This window comes from Eupeodes corollae, chromosome 1 (assembly GCF_945859685.1).
Source record: "Eupeodes corollae chromosome 1, idEupCoro1.1, whole genome shotgun sequence".
NCBI lineage: Eukaryota > Metazoa > Arthropoda > Insecta > Diptera > Syrphidae > Eupeodes > Eupeodes corollae.
The window spans coordinates 289,499,301-289,526,229 of NC_079147.1; the positions used below are offsets into that span (position 1 = coordinate 289,499,301).

Consider the following 26,929-nt stretch of genomic DNA (forward strand, 5'->3'; position numbering starts at 1 on the left):
GATGAACAGCGAATCATTTTTCAAAGTAGCTCAGCACATAAAAAAATACACTCATGCTTCTAAAAAAAAACCGGTGCTTAGTGATGTACTGTCGTCAAAAAGGACTCGTTTTGCTAACCTTTCCAGCTCATACCACCCATAGGCTACAAACTCTTGGTGTTGCAGTTTTCGGGCTTTTCCAATCACGCTTAAGAGCCACCTTTAGCACATGGTCAGCATAACATCCGGGAAAGTGATTTCTATTTCTGATATTGCCGGAATTTCTTGCGAACCATTCCAAGAAGCCTTTTCTCGGAAAAATATTTTATCTGGATTCAAACAATCTGGATGCTTTCCACTAAACGAAAATATTTTCAGCGATGACGAATTTCTACCAGCATCTGTCACTGACATCTTAATCGAAAATGGAACCAATATTGCAGAAGAAGTACCACCTACAAGTGAAAATAAGAGGGCTGAACCAGAAGATACAAACTGCCCACCAATAACACCAGAACAAGCGCGGCCGTACCCAAAAGCATTGAAAAGGAGTCCAACAAGAAGGGGCCGAAAGAAAAAATGTTCTTCAGTTTTGACCAGCACTCCAGAAAAGGATCGAATACTAGAAGAAAGAGCTGAGAAGGAGAGAAAAGGGCTGCTTAAGGAAAAAGTAAAACAAAACAGAACAGTAAAAAAATTAAAAATTTTGGTTGAGCCATCATCATCCGAAGATGACGAGCAGGAAGTAAGCTATATTGATTTCGACCAAGATCGGGATATGTCAGTGGCAGAAATTGACCCATTGGAAATTAGTCCGCAAGAAGTAATAGATGAAAGTGACTATGTTCTTGTAAAAATGTACGGAAAAAAGGTTCCTAAGTTCTTTGTGGGAGTAGTCATAAAGAAAATGGTCGAATCTTGTGAGCTTTTAGTAAGATTTATGAAAAAATGTGCCGGGGGAGGAAATAGTTTCGTTTTTCCAGAGAGCCCAGATGAAAGTTTTATTGATAGAAACCAACATGCCCGGAACCTAACGTTCTCAATCATTTTTCAAATTTCCTGTTGGGTTCAAAAACTATCTTCTGTTAGTTTTTAATTATTTATCGGTTATTTTTGTAGCTGTCTACTTCCGCCCCATTAATTTTGGTCCGTGTCTTTATCCATCCCTTGGTGGGGGGCATATGGACAGATAAAGCTTGTTGATTGAATTATGGAGAACCTTAAAACTTGATGTCTTATCAAGTTTATGTTTAGGGACAATTTAGGGGAAGCCTTAGTTTATCAGCTGGTGTTGATTTAAAGTCTTTCCTGTAGACAAATATGAAAGATTTAATAAAATTTGTCCACAACCGCCACCCCAACATGTAAATACATTAAACAAATAAAAAATGTCCAGAAACATTTCTTTCTTTAATAGATTTCTTAAGAAATCTTTAAGGTTGTATTAAGTTGAACAAATCCCAAATCAAAAATAGGTTGGGATGCGACCCACACTGATAACTTCCCACCCCGTCTGTCGATTTGTCTTGCTTAAAAGTTTGTCTATATGTACTCGTATCAATTTTTACCAAATTTGGGTACTATATTGTGTAGATTTTATTTTTTATGAAAAAAGGGACTGTTGGATTTTTATATAAAAATTACTGAATATCGAAAACAATATTTTCTGTGAAATAAAATAAGTTTGAAGCCAATAGTTTTAATTTTTGAAAAGCTATTTATAGTCGAAAGTAAATTTTGTACCAAGTTTTAGTATTTTTTTGTTTTAGTTTCGTTTTTTTTTCAAAATTTTATCGAATATTAAAAAAAATGTTTCTTATGAGATAAAATTAGTTTTAAGCCTATATTTTAAATTTTTGAAAAGATATTTGAGTCGAAAATCAATTTTTACTAACTTTTGTTAAATTTTTTTAGGTTTTTATTTTTAGTAAAAAAACTGTCAATTCGAATTTTTCAAAATTTGTATTAATGTTGAAATCGATATTTTTTATAAGCAAAAATTAGTTAGAAGCAATTACTCAAATTTTTGAAAATATATTTGTGTCGAAAATCAATTTTTAACATTTATACATTTTATTTTAGGTTTTTATTTTTTGTAAGAAAACTGTCAATTCGATTTTTTTTAAAAATTTGTCCTAATGTTCAAAACAATATTTCTTATGAGTAAAAATTAGTTTGAAGCCCATATTTCAAATTTTTGAAAAGATATTTGAGTCAAAAATCATGTTTAACCAACTTTTGTTAATTTTTAATTTATTTGTAAAAAAACTGTCAATTCGATTTTTCTCAACATTTTTCAGAATGTTGAAAACAATATTTCTTATAAGATTAAATAAGTTTGAAGCCTGAATTTCAAGTTTTTTAAAAGATATTTGAATCGATATTCAATTTTTACCAAATTTTATTATTTTTTTTTTTAGGTTTTTATTTTTTATAAAACAACTGTCAATACGATTTTCTCAAAATCGAAAAAATAAAAACCTACAAAAATAAATACTAAAACTTTTTATATAAATATACAACAGTCCGTTTTTTCATAAAAAATAAAATCTACAAAAAATAGTACACAAATTTGGTAAAAATTGATACGAGTAAATATAGACAAACTTTTAAGCAAGACAAATCGACAGACGGGTTGGGAAGTTATCAGTGTAGGTCGCATCCCAGCCTCTTTTTTTTCATATTTCTCTTGTTCTTGTCCATTCCAGTCCAGTCTTTTTGTACGTATGAAAGTATGTGAAAAAACAGGAGTAAGGAACTGAAATTATTCGTTAATTATTTTATTAAGAGACTAATTGTAAAGAAATTCTTTCATTTTTGAAAAATCTACATTAAATCTGCAACCCATATTAGCATAAATTTTATAAATTTGATCTTAGTAATTCCCCCCAGTTTTTCCCTGTTAATTTTTTTTTAGACGCATTTATAGAAGGTTAAGAAGTTCAACTAATAATAAACACAATCATTTTTATGCTAACACGATTTAGATACTAAGTAATTTTCTTCTGCCTCAAACTCAATTCTAGCTGTTACCTAAAATAAGAGGACTACAAATTCAAACACAAACCACCCTTATGCAAATATATTTGGCAACTCTGATTGTTCCAAGTTCAAAGATGAATTATCTTGAAAAAAGCCTTGCGAGTCATCAAATAATATCCCAGAAACTTTTTTCGAAAAAAAATAAAATATTTTCTTTATTCCCTTGAAATTATCCAAAACAAAAACACACACACCTACTCAAAAACTCTTACAAAATCTAAACAAATTATATCCCACACATTCAATCCCAAAATAGCAACGCACAAGAAAATACAAATAAAAAAAGAAAAAAAAAACAACATAAAATAAAATGAAACATAAATAAACAAAGGTTAATCTCAAGGTCAAAACAGAGAGTAAACCACTTTAACCGCCAGACATCATAATGTTCCACGTATCAAAACGATAACAAAACCCCCATACCTTTTATGGCCCCTTAAGCCAAACAAACCACCCCCTCACACACATTACTCCTTTAATCATCGTCAGCACCGTCATTATCATCATCATAATCATCATCTTCATCTCCTTTTGTGCTGATGCGTAACATGAAGAAGCAAATAATAATATGTACATACATATACAAAAAAGGACGAAAAAAAATAAAATAAAATAACATTATCACTCTATATAAAAAAGGCAAGATAATGGCTGTGTTCTGTACATACATATATACATTCCACAGAAGAAAGGTGGATGAACTGCAAGTTAGCGAGCCTAAAAAAAAATACATCTAAACAGAGAAAATCTCACCCCCAACCATTATAGGGTTGGATTAAATAGAAAACAGTGCAGAATCTCAAAAAAAAAAAATTAAAACAGTTTGAGCTAAATAGTTCATTAGGTCTATTTGTTTGCTTTTCTTTATTTTACAGATTTGAGTTTTTTTTCTTTTTTCAACTTAAATTTTGAACTTTACCTGTAGATACTTTAATTTTCAGCAAATCAACTCGTGCAGTGAAAATATACATACATATATACCCCCATACTTAAGGTACATACAATTTTTCAAAAAAAAAAAAAAAAACAAGCAATGAAACGAAAAGAAGGAAATTCAAACACCCCTAACTAAGGTATTTTCCCTTAGAAAACACGAATACATCGAAAACTGAATCAACAAGTTATCGTGTTATCCGTTTTCCGTTTTTTACTCTACAGTATCACTCTCGCTCTTTCTCTCGCTCTTATCTGCGTTTTCTTTAATATATTATGTAGTTGTGTGTGAATGTTTTTTTTTATGCATTTCTTCTTTTTTTGGAAAATCATCCCCAACCCCCAAAAAAGCACACCTTCATTTCCATCATCATTCTGTATTTGCTGTGCTAAGTGAAAGAGAACGAAATTTTATATTCATACACATATATTGTATGCAGTTGATTGTGTGAGATAGTATAAAGGTGTATTTGTGTGTTTTTCTAGGCTCAAAAACTTGCATTTTCGCGAGGCGCGTCAGAATTTTTTAGGGGGGTGGCCATTAATGGGTTGGAAATTATAATTCCTTGTTTTTTTATTTTATTTTAAGTCGAAAATGAAAATCTAAAAAAAAAGAACAAGGGATGAAGAGTGAAAACGTCTTTAAAAAAATAAAAAGAAATAAGAAAAAATAACAAACAATATGCTGCACGCAATTTTTTCTTCTTTCACATTATCCTTTTTTGTCTTTTCCTTACACACTTCTCACGAGGATATATTTAAATATTATAATATTATTATCATATTCATCATCTCATGGTTTTGGTATTTTCTTCCCTTCGAAAGAAAAAGAATTAAATTGAAAAGAATGAGGGGTGTTAGGGGGGGAGGGGTGTAGACGGCAAAGCTCCTAACTGTGGCTCATTTGCAATGAGAGGAAAGTGATGATACCACCGAATACACTGAAATCATTTCTTATACAACATTTTTCTTATATACAAAAATCCTTAGAATAAAACAACAATTATTTAAACTATGTTCAACATGACTTACATAAACAAAAAACTTAAAGATGAGTCTGCTCTTTAAAACATAATCCTTGTAGGTTATTGTGACACAAACACACACTATTTACCTTAAAAAATATGGCACTTGAATTTTCTTTTTTATATATTTTTTCAATATACTTATTTTTTTAAATTTAAATTTTGATTTTCTTTTCACTTTCAATAGATTTTATTTTTATATTTTTTATTTTATTTCACTTTTAGCAAAATATTTAAAAAAATAAAACAAAAAAACACCAAAACACAAATTATATAAATATTTTATATATTTTAATTTTTTATTTTAATTTTTTTAATGCACTTTATTGAATAAGACTAGATTTAAATTTTTTGTAATTTATTTTTTGATATATCCTTGCATAAGTAGTTATAATTATTTGTGTATTAATTTTAAAACTACTTTTTGAAGATTTCAAAGGAGGCACTTCAAAATCCTGAATTTTATATATTTTGTTTAATTTTTTTTTTTAATACAAAATCGATTTAACGCGTCACACTTAAGGCCTTATTCGAGTTTTCCAACCGGCGTTTTATACAAAATAAAGCAATAAACAATAAAATACACAATAACAAAAATTGCGAGTATCCTTGAATCTCCACACGCTGTCGAGCAGCTGATTGTAGTAAAGATCCTTGTTTATTATTATTATTATTTTTTATTTCATACGCACGCAAGGATGTTCAACACAAAAAACAAGTAATTTTTCTCCATCGTGTTTTTCTAGTTAACTGGCTTCGAGTAGAAAGGTAGGTCGACGTAGATGTAAATTTATTTACATATATAACAGTAATTTTCTAGGAAAGAAGAAGAGTATCTTCTATGTAAATAGATTTATGTAATGACTTTGCAAAAATCTGTATAAGGACTCCACCAAAAGCGGAAGTAGTGTGATAAAGGGGAGAAACCGTTACAAACGAGACAAAAAAAAAAAACAACGACACGAGACAAGTCAAGAGAAGAAGTACAGAGACGACAATGAGGAATTTATTAAATTTCTGTGTAAATTCCCAAAATAGGCAGAAGAAGGATATTTTTTTTTTTATTTTTGTGTTCTTGTATATTTTTTATGTCAACCAAAAAGTAAGGACGACAACGACGACGACGGTTTTCGGAAGATGTTCCACTCTGATGCTGTGACGTTTTGAAATATTATAAGGAGCGACAGCAAGGAGGAAGAGAAAAGGTCTCAGGTCTTAGTCCCAGGTCCCGACGACGAGCGACTGGGGTTTTGAATAGTCACAGTCAGTCGCGTGGATGATAGGAAAGAACAACAACAACAACAATAACACAAAAAACTGTCAACTTTATTTGGTTTATTTTTTGTATCCTTTTTGTTTTTACCAACACACAAAACACACACTCATGCTTTATGCCCTTATAGTGATGAGATGGGGGTATGTATAGATATTTATTTGAATATTTTGTTGTTTGTCCTTATTTAACTTCTTTTTTTTGTTGTGTCTTTCTAAATTGAGGTCGCTGGAGGATTAAATTTTTATTTAAATTCTCATAAATGTTGAAATTTTTTCAACAACCAACAACACAATAAACGAAAAAAAAATCGCGTGTATAAAGGATATGATGATAAATGTGTAACACTCGCGTTACGTTTCGTTTCGTTACAATAATAATTTTTTGATCTCCCAGGACAATTCACGTTTTTATCCTTCTGTTAGTTGTTTTTACTTTTTTTTTATTTTTATTTTTACAACAACTGATTGTTTTTCTATTTACACCGGTTTTACGTACGTTTTATGAAGGACGACGGTGACGACGACGACGAGTCAATTTATGTGCGTTTCAACGAATTAAATGTGTCAGAAGCTTTAATAAAGCGACTTTATAGGTAGGACAGGTAGGTATAGGTAAGGAATTAACAGACAGTACATGAGCTTCGCGTGCGAAAGGATATAAAAACTGAATTTCACTTCTTTATAAAAATTTATATACGTGTGTCCTTTTAGTGTAATGTAGGTTTTGGTTAAATGTACAAAGTTAAAGGACCAGACTGACGGTTGACTTTTGTTTTGTTGTTGTTGTGTCTCGAGTGTGCTTTAAAACGTCAGCAAATAAATCGATGAATAACAACAGGTTAAATTTTATTTATATCTACTTATTTTTTATTCTATAAGGTCGTTTTTTTTTTATTTTGTTAATTTTAATTTTAAGATAAATACTACTTTAAATTTTTGTTTTTATTTAATATCAAATAAATCGAACACCTAAATTGTAAATTAAATTTTGTAGTTTTTAATACGTAATCTACATTTATTTGAGTTATTTTATAAGCAGTTGGATATTATAGAGTTGCAAAGGGAGTTTAAAGGGTTTTGAGTATGATCAGGACATTTAATATTTGATTTTTCGTTTTTTTTTTTAACTTGTCAAAACACGATTTTTTGTTCGTACAATCACAAGAACTTCGTTAAGAAGATTTAAGGATCTTCGATATTGAAGGATTTTTTTTTCTTCAAAAATTCAGTTATTTTCGGTTCGAACTCGTTTCAACGACGACGAAAGGAAATTTTTTATATTTTTTATTTAAAAATTTTTGAATCAAGAAAATTATTTTTTGGATTTTTTTGAAATATGGAAAATGTTTTGAATTTTTTTTCGGTAATTTGAAAATTTCTCACGACGAAAATTCGTAAAAAATACTCTACAGAATTACAAACACGGAAAACTTGATTCAGCGGCTTTTGCCACAGTACTGAAACCAAGTGCTTCAAAATGTGTTTTATGTGTGACTCAACTCAACTCATATACGAATATAGTGGAGTCCTTTAGTTGTTGTTGTTTTATTTTTCATCTCAATTCGTCCTTTTTGCTGTGTGTTCTCAAACTCAGATGCCGAGAGTTAGGTAGAATAAAGGTTGAAAGAGGACTATGACCAACGGTGACGTCATTGATTTTGAGCTTTTATTTTGGCGTATTTTCTCAATTCTTCCATTTTACATTCTCTTTCGTTGAGCGTTGAGAGGAAGGACTCAAACAAAATGTCAAATTGTGTATGGGTATTTGTGTAACCGGAAAGGGAACTTGCTATACCGCGCCACGTCCACGTGCAAATAATAATGTCCTCTCTTTTTTGGAATCGTTGAGAGTTGCTCGAAAATAATAATAATTAGTGCGATATTATATGGAAGGAAGCTTTAGGGTGTTGTTGTTGGATCAGAAATCTACCGCACCACCTACCGCAGGATATTTTGGGCAGGACACACTAAGACTCAAATGCACATCATCAGCCAGCATAGAAAGGGGGTTATAATAATTTGGAAAATGAGAGCGCCTGCGTTGGATGTGAGAAAGCGCATAGGCTCTCCTTTATAAGAAAATATATTTTTGTAATCCTCTTTTGTTGTTATTGTTGGTTGTTCCTTTTGAAACTATAAGCCTATAAGGATATCTATGAATGGGTCAATGTAGAATGTGTTGCACTTCCTACTTTTTGTATTTATTTTTTTGTTTTTGCATTTATTTTACTCCTTTTTTATTTTTTCTTAATTTCAGAAGGAAAGTGCACGAAAGTGCTCGAAAAGCTTTTGTATCCTCCTCCTGGATTTGATATTATATCTATGAGTATGATGGTGGGTTAGCGTAGAAAAGGATATTTTATGTATGATGAGAGAAGTTTTTCGATATTGTTAACAAATCTACGACAACAGATGAAGGTGAAAATTCGCAACGGAAGGATTATTTTTTTTTTATTTTTCATAACAAAACAAAAATAGAAGAAAATAAGATTCGAAAACAAAAACATAACAGTGTGTGAATTTATGTTTCTGTGTTATTAGATCATAATAGCAGCCTTTCGTTTTTTCGTCCTTATTTTTTGTTTAAGAAGAAACTCTTTATATTGTTTCGATTTAAGTGTTTTTAGAAATTAAGAAAGCAAAGGGTTTTTTGGTTATGCGAATGAAAATATGTTAAGACAGTGTGATACTTAATGCGGTTGTGTGATTTTGTGTGATTATATTTGTTTTATTCAATTATTATTGTGGTCCTAAACACATTACACTTTGCCGGTCGAACTCACCCCCACTTCTTATATAAGCCAAACAATGAATGGTGGATTGAAAGCACTTGGGATTAAGGATATTATGGATAATAATTGGTTTTTTATGTAGCACACGTTCGGTGCTGTGATTTCCTTTTTAGGAAGGTATACCTTGCTTCCTATTTAAGAGGCTGATGTTTTCGTGGGATTTGTTCGTTTTGCGGTTAATCACTTAATTTGTTTATTTTAGTACGCTTTTTATGATGGAATTCCTAACAGGGTTGTGAGGCATTATAATTTTTATGAGGTGGCTGATAATTTTATGAGAGTAGGTATATTTATTAGGCATAACTAGGTAGGTACCTTACTTAAGCCTTTTTTGTATATAATAATGATGAGGGTGGTTAAATTGATTTTATTTCTGGTTTTTTTATGGGTTTGGTGGATTATTACGTCATAAAAACATTTGAAATTGGATTTGTCAGTTAATAAATTGAAATAATGTGATATTTAGCAGCTTAAATACAAATGACTTTTTTTTTTGTTCAGAAAGGCATGTGGAGATTTTTTTTTTAAATTAAAACTTGAGTTGATTAATAATACTTTTTTTATCACATAATTAGATAAATTAATGTCTAATAGGATTTCTAAAAGTACTTGAAGTTAATTATTTTGAATAATTTATTTTACTTTCAAATATTGCGATTTTGTAGTTCAATTTTATTTTATTAACCTAGTTTTCAATTTCCTTCAGAAGAAGAGCAGTTGTTTTAAAATAAACTTTTATTCTGATTATACAAACATAAAATACCTACTCCTTTAAAATAATCTAAAAAACAACATTATTTCTATTTGAAGGCAAATTTTAAGAAATATTTAGTTTTGAAATTTTGAATAGCTAATTTCTGTGACCATAAGCTAAGTTTGAACTAAGACGAGCTTGGAATTCTTAATATTAAAATATGTTTTATAAGCATTTCATAATTTAAGAAATAAAGCCACAGTTTTAAAAAAGACCTAACAAGTTAAGTCACTTCTTTAGTTATTAGTTAGGATTGCAAAAAACAACTTTACCTTACAAAAAATGATTCGAAGTTGACTTACGAAATTGTTTTAATAAGTACGAGTAGAACACTGAACCTTAGACAGTTTTTATTAAATACATTTGTAAAGTTTTCAAATATTTGTTAGTAAAAAACAGGTTAAATTTTTGTTGTTTCACCATTAAACAAGAAATTAAAATTAAGGTCAACATACAAATTGGATAACTGGATATGACATCCGAGGAAAAACAGATAATTTTAGCTTTGGGCTTTAGATCATTACAAAAAATAACTTTAAAATGAAGCAATAAAAAACTTTAAAAAAGGATGATAAACCGAAAAAACTTGACATAACTCATAACGACTGTTTTTTTTTCAAAAGATTGCTTTTGAACCAACTAAATTAAAAAATGTATTTATATTTTGCCCTGTTTCAGGATTAAAAGCTTTTTTCTCACACATAAAGCTTAATTAAGTACACAGATTCTTTAACAATAATATAAAAACTAAGAGGTTAGAAATAAAAATAATATTTTACAATATCTTGTAGTATGGATTTTATAATGATTCAAATTAAAAAAAAGAAGCTGGAATGCGACCCACACTGATAACTTCCCATCCCGTCTATTGATTTGTCTTGCCTTAAAATTTGTAGGGTTGGGTTAAAAAAGTTGTTAGTTGAATTATTCGTAGAAATTTTAAAATTACCAACAATATTTGTCATATAAAGAAATAGTTTCGTTTAAGAATCAAGTTTTTTTAAATAAATTTTTTTTTCATTTCATTTATTTTATTTGCATAAATTTACTCAGTAAGATACAATACCTTATAAATTAGAGTAAAACATCAGTATAATAATACTATTTGTACATTAATTGTGCTTTTCTAATGTGGTTTTAGAATACAATAGAAAATTGAAAAAGCTAATTCATTCGCTCACTTAATGTTAAATATAAATTGAAAATTTTAAAAATTACAAAAAAAAAAATATATAAACGAAATTTATTTATATAAACAAAAATGAGTTAACTTAAAAAGAAAATTTTATTCAAAACAAAAGAAAAAATATATTTGATTGTCATCATCACCATCAACATCCACAAGATAATTAGGAGAAAAATTCTTTGAGCATCCTACAAAACAGGGTCGAGCTGCTTATTATTTTTAAAGATTGAGGGAGGGAATTCCATAATCGAGTGGCATACACATAAAATTGGCGTTCAGATACTAAAAATGAACAGCGTATTGGTATGAGATTGCAAGATCTTACAGATCGTGTATGGTTAATTTTATTGTAAAGGTATTCCGGCTGATGGGTTTGCAGAATATTGTGAAATAAGGTTAGTGTTCTAAGTTTAAATAAATTATCTAGGGTAATACCATAAATTGATTTAGAGAAATTAGAGATGTGATCATATCTTCTTAAACCAAAAACATAACGCGCAGTACTATTGTAGGCAACATTAAGTTTCCGTTTGTGTTCATTATCACAATTGCTAAAAATCTCACAACAGTAAAGCATTTGTGGTATTATCAGGGTTTTAGCCAATATTAGTCGGGTTTTTAATGGGGTTATATGATGAGATGCCCAAAGCATTCGAAGACTTCCATAAACTTTCCCTATCGAAATTCTTATATGGTTATTCCAACTGAGCGTTTTATTAAACGTGAGACCAAGGTTTTTCGCAGTATCAACAAATTCAATAACTGTATTATTTAAATAGATGTCAGGGAAATATGAAGTGTCAATTGCAGTCCTGGAAATTACTAAGCACTTTGATTTCTTAGGATTCAAACAAAGATCATTTTTACGGGAACAGATAACGATTTCTTTCAAATCCTCATTAACTTCATGCACACCGTTCTCGAGCATACCAAGTGGAAAACTATTATACAATTGAACATCATCTGCATACATGTGTACAGATGAACTCAATGGGCAAGATGGTAGATCATTGATATACATGGAGAACAGCAAAGGGCCCAAAATAGAGCCCTGAGGGACACCTCTCTGCAGAGGAAGAAAACCTGACATAGAGTTGTTTGCAAAAACTGCTTGAGATCTACTGGTCAAGTAGGAAAGAATCAGTTTTACTGAAGGATTTGAGAAATGAAATTGATCCTTAAGCTTTTTACAAAGTATATGGCAATTGACGGTATCAAAAGCCTTAGAGAAATCCAAAAGTGTAAGTACAGTTATTTTTCCATCATCCAAAACACTTCTTATATTTTCTGTTACGTCAATTAACGCAGTAGTACAACTATGTTTAGGCCTGAAACCTGATTGGTTGATACATAGCAATTTATTTCTGTTTATAAAAGTGCGGATTTGATGATTCATTAGTCTTTCTAAAACTTTAGAAAGAAATGGTAATATGGCTATGGGTCGAAAATCATCTGCATCACGATTTTTAGGTATAGGAATAACCTTGGTTTGCTTCCAAGCAGAGGGGAAAGTGCTTGTCATAAAAATAGTATTGAATGCATAAGTAATGTATTTGAGAAATTTTTTAGTCGAAAACAAATTTTTATCAATTTTAGTAGCATTTCTTAAATCTTTATAAATTGGATAAATGCAATTAATTTAAGAGAAATAAAGAACCAAACATCAATTTTTACCAAATTTGCGTACTATTTTTTGTAGATTTTATTTTTTAATGAAAAAATTTGATGTTGGATTTGTATAAAAAAAAACTAGTGAATATCGAAAACAATATTTTGAAGACAATATTTTTTAGATTTTTGGAAAACTATTTGGGTCGAAAGTAAATTTAAATTAAAAAGTTAGTTCGATTTTTCTCAAAATTATGCAGATGTTAAAAACGTTTTTTTTTCATTGCACAAATTGTTCTGAACATGAAATCATTTTATATTTCTAAAATTTCTGACTCTACGGACCTTGAAACGGCGAGAAATGGCAACATTTTCAATTTTACAAATCAAATCCATTACTATAACTTAAAATAGGAAGTTAAAATTGGCTGGGATCCAACGAACACTGATAACTTCCCTTTTCGTATGTGGATTTGTCTCGCTTAAAAGTTTATACTGTTTCGTGTTTTGTTAAAATAGTTTTCAGCTGAATTATTTTGCAATAATGAAATAGTTTGTTTTCAAAATCTATATTTGTTGACTAGATTTTTAGTCGAAATTACCAATCTTAGTTATTATTTCTAATATAAACAAATACAAATAATTAAAAAAAAAAACAATTTTTTCTGTGAGATAAAATAAACTTGAAGCCAATATTTTTATTTTTTGTTTTACAAAGTCTTAGTAATATTTTTTTAAGGTTTTTATTTTTCGTGAAAAAACGGTACACTCGGTTTTTTGTCAAAATTTTACTGAATGTTGAACACAAATATATTCTAATAATATGAAATTAGTTTGAAGCCATAATATATACATTTTTAAAAAGATATTTGAGTCAAAAATACATTTTTACGAATTTTAAGTAATCTTTTTTTTGCTTTTTATTAGTCTCAAAATGTTAGTAGATATCAAAAACATTATTTTTCGTTGAACGAAATTATTTTGGAAAAAAAATCATTCTTTGTTCGTAAGATATTCGAAGTGACTTATTTTTTTTCAGTTCTTGGTTTTATAAAAAATACTGGTTATTTGATTTTTTTTCCAAAAATATACTTGTTTGGTACCAGGTGGCAATATATAAAATAAAATTCAATTAAATTCAAACAAAATTTTCACTTTTCAAACTCCGCAAGTTATTGTAATGGGTCGGATTTGTCAAATTGAAGGTCCCCAGAATCGAAGTTAAAGTAAAAGATTTTTAGAAAGATGTCTGTGTGTGCGTGTGTACGTAAGTTCATACGTCAGTACGTTCGTGGCGATTTTCGTCGTCCATAGCTCAAAAACCAGTTGAGATATCGACTACAAATAGATTTTGTTATCCAGATAATAATGCAGAAAGGTGCAGAAAGGCCTCTGAGAAAAATTGAGTGAGTGGTTTTTTACCATACCAGTTTAAAAAAAAAGGTAAAAATATTGCTATACGATAAATATCTTACGTACCAAAATTGCTACAGACTTGAATTAAATTTTAAATAATATATTGTAACCTGATACCAAACAAACATATTTTTTGAAAAAACAATTAACGTTTTTTTTTTATAAATTAAAACGAAACTGAAAACAACATTTTCACCTCGAAAATTTTACGAATAAAATATGATTTTATGTCCAAAACAATTTTGTGCAACGATCATCATTATAACATTATATAATATTTTATTTTTATTTAAAAAATTAAAAACTAAAAAACCATTATCAAAGTTGTTAAAAATTGAATTTCGACTTAAATATGTTTTAAAAAATTTGAGATTATGGCTTTCAACTTATTTTATTTTATAATTATTATTGTTTCCAACATTTTGTAAAACTTTGAGAAAAATTAAATAGACAGTTTTTACAAAAAATTAAAACCTAAAAAAAATGTATATAAGTTAATAAAAATTGATTTCCGACTAAAACAACTTTTCAAAAATTTGAAACATTGGCTTTAAACTAATTTTATATTTAAAAAATATACTGTTGTCAAAATTGAGGACCATTTTGAGAAAAATGGAATTGACAATCGACTATACAAATAAAATAGGAAAAATTGATTTTCGACTTAAATATCTTCTCAAAACTTTGAAATTTTAGCTTAGACTTAATTCTACCTTAAGAGAAATATTGTTTTCAATAAAATTTTTTGAAAAATTAAATGGAAAGTTTTTAACTAAAAATAAAAATCTAAAAAACGTATTTCTAAAAGTTCGTAAAAATTGATTTTCGATTCAAATGTTATTTCAAAAATTAAAAATTTCGGTTTCAAAATTTAATTTTCTTACATAAAATATTGATTTTGACATTCAGAGAATTTTTGCTAAAAATCCATAACATTCCGTTTTTCATAAAAAAAAATAAAATCTAAAAAAAAAAACAGTACGAACATTTGGTAGAAGGTATTTACTCCAAATTTATTTTATTCATCCAATTTGTATTGGTTTTTATAAGATATAAAAACTTTTAAAAAATGCTAGTAAGACTATTTCATTATATGCAAAATCTTGTTATTAATTTAAAATTTTATTTTAATAATTCAGTTGATAACTTTTTTGAATAAAACATGGGAACTTACAAACCTTTTAAGCAAGGCAAATGGACAGACAGGATGGAAACTCATCCCAGCCTTTTTTAAATTGCTATGGTAAAAAAAAACCACTCAATTTTTTGAGAGTCCTTTCTGCATTATTTTCTGTGTAACGAAATTTATTTGAAGTCGATATCATTACTATTTCTTAAGCTAGGGACTACGAAAAAAAATGTTGCGAACTTACGAATGAACGTACACAGACTCTTAAATGAAATTTCAAAATTTTCAATTCGACAAATCAGACAAAATACAATGACTTCCAAATTTTTACTCAGAATTAAAATAACACCAGTACTGTTTTTATAACTATTATACAAGTACTTCCTTTTAACTTTTTTCTCAATATTGAAGTTAGAATTAAAAAAAATATGACACATCAAAATAAGTATAAGAATAATTAATAATAATTTGTACTTAATTCAATAAACTAAACTCCATTAAAACATATTTTTATTCTAGGCTCTGTCCAAAAACCGTCAAACTCGTGCTAACTTTCACTCATTTAAAAAAAAATCTGAGAACGACCCAAACTGATTACTTCTCAACTCGTCTGTCGATTCGTCTAAAACTTTACAACATGGAAATAAATAAATAAATAAATTGGGTGGCGCAACAGTCCTTTGCGAACTATTCCCTAGTGACTTACAACTCTCAACCATTCCTGTGTGCTAGTACAGTTGTCAGGAATGGAGGGTACCTACTGTTAATATGCCGAATTCGAACGGCTAATTTGAAAAAGCACTTTTTCATGACAAGAGTCACTCTTGAAGAATTTGTCAATTCCTCGCAAAAGGCAGTACCCGTGAAAAGACTTTTGATGGCATAGGTAGGGATCGAACCCTAGACCTCTGGCATGACAGTCCAACGCACTTTTTTTTTTTTAATTCATTTTTATTAATTCATTCTTCAAGCTAGACAAAAATTAATAAAACTAGCCTAATTATCCATAACTTACAACTAACTTGATTGTCCTATACGGACACTCTAAGTTACAGTCCAACGCACTAACCATCATGCCACGGGTACAACATGGAAATAACCAAATTATTTCGTTTAAGGTGAAAACAATTAAAGTCAACGTTTCTTTATTTGTTATCAATTTATTGTTGTTTTTGAAAATTCTTGTGCTTTGTAGAAAAAGTTGTCACTTATTTTTTTTTCTACAAAAGTTAACAAAAATATTTTACTAATGATAAGATAAGTATAAGTTCAATGTTTCATAGTTTTTATAAAAAAAAATAATTGTTGTTTTTTTTTTGGAACATTATATTAAGTTAACAACAAAATTATACATACAATCAAATCATTTTTGAAGCTAATACCTTCACCCATTTTGCGTAGTAATTTTTTTTTAATTCTCATTTTTGACTTTTTGATTTTTCCAAATATGTTAAAAACTATAATTGTATACGATAAAATTAGATTGAATATCATAAAATTTCTTCGACAGATTTCAAAAACGTTATTCTTCGTTGCATAAAATAAATCTGTTTGTAATATCAGTTTTTGTTCGTAAAATGTTTGAACCTTTTTTTATGAATTTTTTTTGTATACATTAAAAAAAAGTTAATTGTTAAATTATTAAATATCATTATAAAAAAATACAATTTTTTTGTAGTCGCTATAGCATTTTTAGTTCTCGAGGTATTAAGTGAAAATATAAAGGGTGATTTTTTTGAGGTTAAGATTTTCATGCATTAGTATTTGACAGATCACGCGGGATTTCAGACATGGTGTCAAAGAGAAAGATGCTCAGTATGCATAGACTGACTAACGAGCAACGCTTGCAAATCATTGAATTTTATTACCAAAATCAGTGTTCGGTTCGAAATGTGTTTCGCGCTTTACGTCCGATTTATGGTCTACATAATCGACCGAATGAGCAAACAATTAATGCGATTGTGACCAAGTTTCGCACTCAGTTTACTTTATTGGACATTAAACCAACCACACGAATGCGTACAGTGCGTACAGAAGAGAATATTGCGTCTGTTCCTGAGAGTGTTGCTGAGGACCGTGAAATGTCGATTCGTCGCCGTTCGTAGCAATTGGGTTTTGTGTTATTCGACCACATGGAAGATTTTACGCAAAGATCTTGTTGTAAAACCGTATAAAAAACAGATCGTGCAAGAACTGAAGCCGAACGATCTGCCACAACGTCGAATTTTCAGTGAATGGGCCCTAGAAAAGTTGGCAGAAAATCCGCTTTTTTATCGACAAATTTTGTTCAGCGATGAGGCTCATTTCTGGTTGAATGGCTACGTAAATAAGCGAAATTGCCGCATTTGGAGTGAAGAGCAACCAGAAGCCGTTCGAGAACTGCCCATGCATCCCGAAAAATGCACTGTTTGGTGTGGTTTGTACGCTGGTGGAATCATTGGACCGTATTTTTTCAAAGATGCTGTTGGACGCAACGTTACGGTGAATGGCGGTCGCTATCGTTCAATGCTAACAAACTTTTTGTTGCCAAAATTGGAAGAACTGAACTTGGTTGACATGTGGTTTCATCAAGATGGCGCTACATGCCACACAGCTCGCGATTCTATGGCCATTTTGAGGGAAAACTTCGGAGAACAATTCATCTCAAGGAATGGACCGGTAAGTTGGCCACCAAGATCCTTTAGGCTATTTTTTGTGGGGCTACGTCAAGTCTTAAGTCTACACAAATAAGCCAGCAACTATTCCAGCTTTGGAAGACAACATTTCCGAAGAAATTCGGGCTATTCCGGCCGAAATGCTCGAAAAAGTTACCCAAAATTGGACTTTCCGAATGAACCACCTAAGACGCAGCCACGGTCAACATTTAAATGAAATTATCTTCAAAAAGTAAATGTCATGGACCAATCTAACGTTTCAAATAAAGAATCGATGAGATTTTGCAAATTTTATGCGTTTTTTTTTTTAAAAAAAGTTCTCAAGCTCTTAAAAAATCACCGTTTACAATCAATATTTTTCAAAGTTCATTCTGCATCTTTCGAAGTTTTATCTTATCTGATAAACAAAATTAATGAAAAGTCCAAGTGTTTTTTTAGACACGGAAATTAAAATTCCAACTTAGGAATGCATGAAAGCACACAACACACGCAGACATTTCTTTACAAAACTTCTATTTATGTTGCAGATCTCACAAAACTTCGAGAAATGTCAACTTTTTGAATTCGGTAATTCGGACCGATTATAGTTTTAAGTGTATGGATGAAATGATTTGAATGATAATTTTAACTATTTGACGAAATTTTATGTATAAAAATAGTGTTTAAGAAAAATATCCACTAGAAATATATTTTTGAAATATGGTTCGATATTTTTTTAAATTTTAATGTATTTTTCTTTTCTTTCAAACTCATTTGTTTAAAAACATTTCAAATATTAAAAATAATAATAAATCACTGTATTTCAAAAACTGAATAATCTAGAGTTCAATATTGACAACAATAAATCTAATTTGATTGAAATTATAACATCGAAATATGAGAAACATAATATGAAATAACCTTGGGTGATAATCCGTACGAATGTTCATCAAATTTCAGTTGCTATAAGATATCAAAATCAAAATTCAAAACTAAGTCAAAAGCAACCTAAAACTCATAAACTATATAAATATTGTTGGGATGTTGTAGAAATTTAAGCAATTTATTTCGATTCTATCAATTATATGTCGATTGCAGTTGATTGATGCATCTCAACTCAACTCTCTCTCGTATCCTCGAGTTGTGTCGTAATCTAGAATAGAAACCGCAAATCTATGATTGGATTACAATGGCACAATGATTAATTGTGCAATTTCGCAGCACATGCATATGACTTTGAAATTTCATACCTCCCCTTTCCCCTTTTCCCTTTCCCAGATATCAACTCGCTCTCGTGTATCGCGTATCCAATCCATTCAATAATTATTCATCCCCTTCACGGATCCACTATCAACATAATTGCAAATGTTGTATCTATATTTCTGCTCGTGCCAATGTATCATATCAAACTCATATACCACCTTTCAAATCATATCAACAAAATGCGCGATTTAATATAAATCGATTGAATCCGAAGGAGCGAGGCTCTCAATGACTTCCTTCTTTAAATTCGAGGACGTGGTGGTTATGGTAAAGCGGCAGTACAGTGGTGGCGACCAACAAGCGACGCGACGCAACGCCGACGACGACGGTAGAGGTTGGTATTACGGGAACGATATGCGGTGGTTGTTTATATATTTTTGCCAAACAACCGTTGCAAATTAATTTATTTATATTATAGTGAAATTAATCGCTGGAATTATATTTCTCTGGAAACTGCAATCCATCAGCAGCGGGTATGCACAGCACATTGGGTAAGTGACAAACAAATAATATCCGCTGTCGGAAATGCGAACCCATAAATAATTATTGCGTGCTATGATATATTTGAACACATTGCGGATCTAAAGTGTTGCCCTGCAAAACCATATTACGGTTATATTTGGGTTATAAATATGTGTTATACTATATAGAGGTGTGGTGGATAATAATATCAAAATTTTGCTGTCGATTATGCGTGATTTTCGAGTAGGTGCTGAATATACAACGTTAAAGGGGATATAATAACTTCGAGGTGGACTGGACACACAAACGTAAATTGGTTTACCAACCAACGACGAGACGTACTTTGGAAATTACTCAAAAATATTAATTTGATTTCAAAATTTCCTAGAAAACTCTAATATTTTATTAATTCAAATAGTATGTGCTTAGTGATGGTGGAAAATTGGGATCCTAACAAACGTAAGAGATGTAATTTGAAAAATAAACATTTTTTAATTTCCCTTAGTAACCAAAATATAAGTACCTTCAACTTGCCATATAGAAGGTTTTGCTTGCTAGGACAATTTCAGTATTCTCAAAATAGCATACAAATAAAAATATTCATGGGATATAGTTTTAATATTTTCAAAACTGCATAAGTTGAAAAAACATATTATTTTCTGTTAAATTTTTCAGAATAGGTTTTCGATTTTATTTTTTTTTATAATAAATTATTTTAATTCTAAGTTTTGTATAATATTTTTTTAATACTGTATGAATAATTTTTGACGAAGACCAGTCTAAAAAATTGTATATCTTTTTGGGAAGAAATTTAAGTTTTTTAGGAACAGATTATATTTATAAGAAATGTTGTCCGATTTTTAACACGAATTCCTTTAATGATTTGAAAAATCAATTTCTGTTTCAATTTTTTTTTAAAAACATTCAGAGGTTATGCTCATATTGCATTTTAGGAAAATCAGGTCTGAGGATAGCATTTTAAAAGACTTCAAAAACTTATGTTCAGTTCAAAATATGGTTGTTACATTGTGATATCTGCGAGAAGATAGAACAAAGGAATTCCATTTTATAAACGATAAAAACGTCTTAGATCACATGAGGAATTGATTGAATAGCGTTGATCTTGTAACTCATCATGTCATATATGCTCACACTAAATCTTTGGCATGTTAAAGGTGTACGAAACCCTCTTAATTGAGCGCTAAATATAAAAAAAAAAAACAAATCCATTCGGTTGATAGTCTGGAGTTCCAACCACCCGACTTGAAGGAGATATGAGACTATCTGCCCAATTCATTAGAAATGTGACCACTTTGGAAATTATCAGTGTGGTTTCAGGCCTGTAAAATCTACCATAGACCAAATTTTTCCCTCTACGCCAGGTCCTGGATAAGACCTTAGATTATAAAATCGATACGCATCATATTACCTGCGTCAACAGGAACGAACTATAAAATGGTATCCCTGCCATACTGATACGACTTATCATGATCACGATTAAGAATTCTCGTTGCTGATTTAAAATTGGTAGAAACTCAACAAACACCTTCAAAACCACCAGATAACTTTGTCAAAACGTCAACATCAATGACACCATCTTTAAAAAATTCCCAAAATACCTTGGAGATGCAGATGACTTTGACATTATGGGAAGAACCAAACGAGTGGTTATGGATGCCTTTTCCGGTATCTGAAGCGAACAAAATGGATTTTGTGATTAACGAAGACAAAGCAATGTATTTACTGTCATCCAATAAAGTCGATACCTCAACTGGAGATTGGGTTCCAACCCCAGTGGAAAGTTGTTGGGTGCAGCAAACGAGAGAGGTGGGGAGAAGTGTTTCCACTAAGGCACCTCTCCTTATCCAGACGGCAGCGGAGGAATTCCTGAGATGGAATCAACGGTGGCGTATACAGTTCCAGTAAGGTTGAACTACTTAATGAACACCATATAGGGCGTCTTCGACTTATTCAGAGCCCAGACCTGTAAGGAGCGGTTTTATCTGGCTCCCAATCCTTGGAGTTATACTTAGCATCTGGCCCTCCAGGTTGGGGGTTGTGCCGTCGTCGGGGTGACTTCCTAGCCACGTAAAAGCTTTCATAGTTGCGAAGCACCAACAAGCCTCGGATACGGACGGATTTACTGTTGAAACGAATTAAGGACAATGAATTTCGGATATGCACGTGGAATTTTAGGTCCCTTAACAGACCACGTGCGGCCGAAGAATTAGCGGAGGCCGGCCAAAAGAGGATGAAAAACTGCGATATCTACTATGTTGACTGCTACCACGAAAACCAACAGCGCTTATTTGGATGCGGCTTCGTCATTGGAGCCAGACTTAGGCAAGAAGTCTTAGCCTATAGGTGCATCAATAAGCGCCTCATGACCATTCGCATCAAGGCTAAATTTGGCAACATTAGCCTGATATGCGCGCAATCCCCAACAGAAGAGAAAGACGACAACACCAAAGATATGTTCTTCGAGCTCCTAGACAAATGCTAGGAAGGGAAGACATCTTTGGTGGAATAATCGGGAAGAACAGCCAGCACGACAACACTTCCGACAATGTATTCAGGCTAATAGATTTTGCTGCGGGGCGAAACGTCATAGTAGCCAGTACGCGTTTTCCACACCTCAACATCCACAAAGGAACTTGGACTTCTTCAGATCAATCTTATGTCGGCAGGCAAATTCAGCCAAACAACAGTCACGCAAAGTATCGCTGCATAAAAGAACCAGAGCTGCTCATGAACTCTATGAGCAGAAAGGCGAGAGGAACGCCGACTTCTCAGAAGGAAAAAGAGTCGATCAAAGATGTTGAGAGGTTTAAAAGCAGAAATGGAGTTCAAAAGTTTTATGAACAGGTGAAACGAAATTCTCAGGTACATAAACCTAGAACCGAAGGCTGCAAAGACGAAAGTGGAAACATCACAGTTTAACCGCAGTTAATGCTGAGGATATGGAAAGACCACTTCTGCAGACTGTATAACGGCGACGACGATCCGAATTCCGCTGTCAGGCAGGATGATCCATTCAACATAGACGACGTTAGCCAACAATTCCGTCCTCCCGACTTAAACGAAGTAAAGATTGCTATATCTAAGTTGAAGTCTAATAAAGCCGCTGGAGCGGATGGCCTAAATGCCGAGCTCTTTAAAGCAGCTGGAGATAAGTTGGTAGGAGCATGCACCAACTTATCTGTAAGATATGGTCGGAAGAAAGCATGCCCGATGAATGGAACCTCAGTATTGTTTGCCTGATCCTGATAAAAGGAGACCCTCTAAACTGCACCAACTATAGAGGAATAAGTCTACTTAACATCGCCTATAAAATCTTCTCTGCCGTAATATGTGAACGTATGAAGCCCATCGTCAACAACCTGATAGGTCCTTATCAGTGTGGTTTTAGACCAGGAAAGTCCACAGTTGATCAAATATTCACATTACGGCAGATCCTGGAAAAAACTCAAGAACACCAAATCGACACCCACCATCTTTTCATCGATTTCAAGGCCGCATATGACAGCATCTACAGGGACGAGCTGTATAGAGCCATGTCTAGTTTTGGCATCCCTGCCAAACTCGTCCGTTTGTGCAGGATGACCATGGAGAATTCACGCTGCTCCATAAAGGTTGGAAACAACTTAACAGAACCTTTTGATGTCAAAAAAGGTTTTAGACAAGATGATGCGTTGTCATGCGGTTTTTTTAACATCGTGCTAGAAAGAATAGTGCAGAGCTCACACGTCAACACTAGAGGCACTATCTTTCAAAAGTCTGTCCAATTACTGGCATATGCTGATGACATTGACATAATCGGAAGAACTCAGCGTGATGTCAATGGGGCTTTTGTGAGTATTGAGGCAGAGGCGGCAAAAATGGGTTTAACGGTTAATGAGGGCAAAACAAAGTACATGCTGTCGTCTAGAAAGGACATACAACACCGACGTTTTGGTCAAAACGTCACAATCGACAGACGTAACTTTGAGGTAGTCAAGGACTTCGTCTACCTAGGCTCCGCTGTAAACGCAGAAAACAACACCAGCGCTGAGATCAAACGCAGAAAAACTCTTGCTAACCGCTGTTTCTTTGGACTAAGAAAGCAATTGAATGGTAATGTCCTCTCTCGAGGACATCCGAATTATATAATTACATTACAAGCTATATAAGACCCTTATCATCCCCGTCCTGCTATACGGTGCAGAAGCATGAACCATGACAAAAGCGGATGAAAGCACCTTGGGTCGCTTCGAGAGAAAAGTTCGTCGTGTGATCTACGGTCCCGTATGCATCGAAGGGGAGTGGAGGAGAAGATGGAACGACGAACTGTACGGGCTGTACAGCGACGTAGACTTAGCCAGAAGGGTAAAAGTCCAACGACTAAGATGGCTGGGTCATGTAGAGCGCATGGAAACCAATGCTATGGCCCGGAAAGTCTTCGAATCCGCACCCACAGGACAGCGCAGTAGAGGAAGACCGCAAATCAGGTGGCGCTCACAAGTGGAAGGTGACCTTACCCAACTTGGAGAGCGAAACTGGAGACATTTAGCTAGGGTCCGAGCTAGATGGAGAAGTTCGTTGCGTGAGGCCCTAGTTCACACAGGACTGTAGCGCCACCTTAAGTAAGTAAGTAAGTAATAAAGTCGATATCCATTGTAGAACTGGTCAGAACTTGACCGTTGATAGGTATTACTCAGAGATGGTAAATAAATGTATCTATTTAGGTACTGCTGATAACTTTGCAAATGACATCAGCGCTCAAATCAAATGTAGAATTATTTTTCCTAATCGTTGTTTTGCTGGCCTAAGTAAGCATTTGAGGAATAAGGCGGTATGACAAAGTACCAAAGAGATACTTTACAAAATCTTATTCATCCCAAACTTAGTGTATTATCCAGAAGAATGGAACGTTTCCCTCGATACCATCTAGCAAAAAGTTCTATGTAGGGTATATGGACCTTTTTGTGTTGACAGGAAAATTAATATCTGGTGAAGGAGATACAATCACAAACTATACGAGCTGTACAGGGACCGTAGGGTATGGAACACTAAGCTTGAGAAACCTTGAAGCAGAGGCAACCCTCATCTCCAGTGGAGTGATCAAATAAACAAAAAAAGAGGCTGGGATGCGACGCACACTGATAACATCCCATCCAGTCTATCGATTTTAAAATGTTGTCAGTTGAATTATTCTTAAATATTTTAAAATTACCAAAAATATTTTCAGATAAAGAAATAGTTTAGATTCAAAACAAAGTTTTGTTAAATAGATTATTAGTCGAAAACAAATTTTTACCGACTTTAGCATCCTTTCTTATATTTTTACAAATTAGATGAATGAAATTAATTTGAGAGATATCAAGAACCGAAAATCAAATTTTAGCGAATTTGCGTACTGACTTTCGTAGATTTTATTTCTTTATGAAAAAATTGGACTGTTGGATTTTTATAAAAAAAACTAATGAATATCGAAAACAATATTTCATGTGATATTTTCAAATTGACAAATCGGACCCATTACGAAAATTTTCAAAAGTGATACTTACTCCTTAAAATAGCTTAATCTACAAAGTTTTGGACCATATCAACCCTTACTTTTTTCTTTAATCCTTGAACAAATTCATGTAAACATAATCAAATACCTTTTTGACTTAATCTCATCAGGTCACAAAAGAGGCCATAACTCTACAATTAATATTGAATATATCAATGAATATATCCGCAATGCCTTAGACGGGAACCATATCTCTTTTTTAACCATTTTGGACTATTCTTAACCTTAGTCATTAATTAATTTAAACCCTTTTTAAAGCAATATGAAAATAATACATTTGTGTACTATAGTTATAGTTTTAATAATACTGTTCAAATCTATTTTTAAAATACGTATAGAATGGACGTTTGATGATAATTGGGCAACCATCTAAATACTTAATTTTTGGTCCTTACAACGTTATTTCAACGTGTGGGTTCTAGGTATGGCGACATACTCAAACATTTAGCATGTTTAAAATGTTTTGACTAATGGCCAAAATAGCATTGCTGGCCTTTCAAAATTGTGTTTATCTGTTAAAATGGGCTAAGAAATGAAAAAGTACGTATACGCCAAAGTGAACAATCATGAAACATGCACGTTTTTAGAAGAATACCATTACATTCGGTCTCAAGGTATAATATATTCACCAAGGCCTAAGAAACATTTATTATTTTCTGACACTGATCCAATAAATAACTATTTAGTTTGTCATGATATAGAATTTTAAAATATTTTGTTTACCCTTAAACACTTAAATTTAAACTTCACAACAACACATTCAAATATTTATATGGGACGAAAGATGAAACCAAAAACCAAGTCGTACTGTTAAAGTACTAGAATGACAAAATACAATAAAAGAACTTTCTCACATAAAGTGACAAAAAAATTAAATCGATATAAAAATCATTCGAGTGTAAAAATATAAAAATTCACGCTACTAAAAACCATGAACTCAAATTACATTTATTACAACGAAGTGTTTACTACTTCAAAAAAAAAAAAAACGAAACTCAACACATAAATATATATCAACTCTTTTATTTTATTTTTTATTTTTTTATTTAAGAATCCACGGTCTGTTTTCTGTATATTTGAAGTGTAAATTTACATGAACACATGTTGCATAAAATTCTATAGCTACTTTAAATCAGTTTCCTGCTGAAATGTTTATAGACTTACATATATACATACATATGAAGCTATAGGTACATTTAAAAATGCATCCTTGCACAATATCTACACACACACGTTGTTGGGTTGAAATAGAGATTGCCCTTAGTATCATTTCCGCCCTCATTCTTGGTAATATTATTTTGTGTGATAAGTGTTAAATCGATAAAAGATATTAAACACAGACAAATCTGAATGCCAAAAAAATGAAAATAAACAAACAACAAAATATATAAAATCAAGCGGATGTTGTAAGGACATATAGGACGTGTAGAATGTAGATACCATACTGAAGAGATACCAAACAGGAATCTATACATAACGGTTTTGAGTGCAAATACAACGCGCCTGCAAAACATTAACCTCAAAAGTTTTTGCTATTTTTCCGGGGCATTGTTTTGTTGCACCGAAGTGAAAATATTTTTGATAGGTATCGCTGTTGGGTAGTGGATAGAGAGTAAATGACGTCAGATATTGGTTTAGGAACAAAAATAAAGTAACGAAAATACAATAATACTTTAAAATTATATAATGAGCCATAAAGCAAAGGATGTTTTACGTTTGATCATTAAATATTATGTAAACCAGAAATTCTGGAGAAAAAGCCAAAAATGTAACTTTTTAATTTTTAACTATATAACTATAAAATAGGTACAAATAGAAAAATTGATTATTTAATAAAATTAATTGGTTGAAATAATAACAATATTCAGGAAAAGTAAA

General features: G+C 31.6%; 1 protein-coding gene across 1 annotated transcript in view; it reads left to right on the top strand.

Moving 5' to 3' along the window:
- The first annotated feature begins 208 nt into the window (after window positions 1–208).
- Window positions 209–26,929, top strand: part of LOC129951294 (E3 SUMO-protein ligase ZBED1-like) — a 34,222-nt gene continuing 7,501 nt past the window's right edge. The window contains exons 1-2 of the mRNA XM_056063383.1: window positions 209–649; window positions 695–910. Coding sequence (XP_055919358.1) covers window positions 209–649; window positions 695–910 — 657 coding nt within the window. The remainder of the gene's footprint in view (window positions 650–694; window positions 911–26,929) is intronic.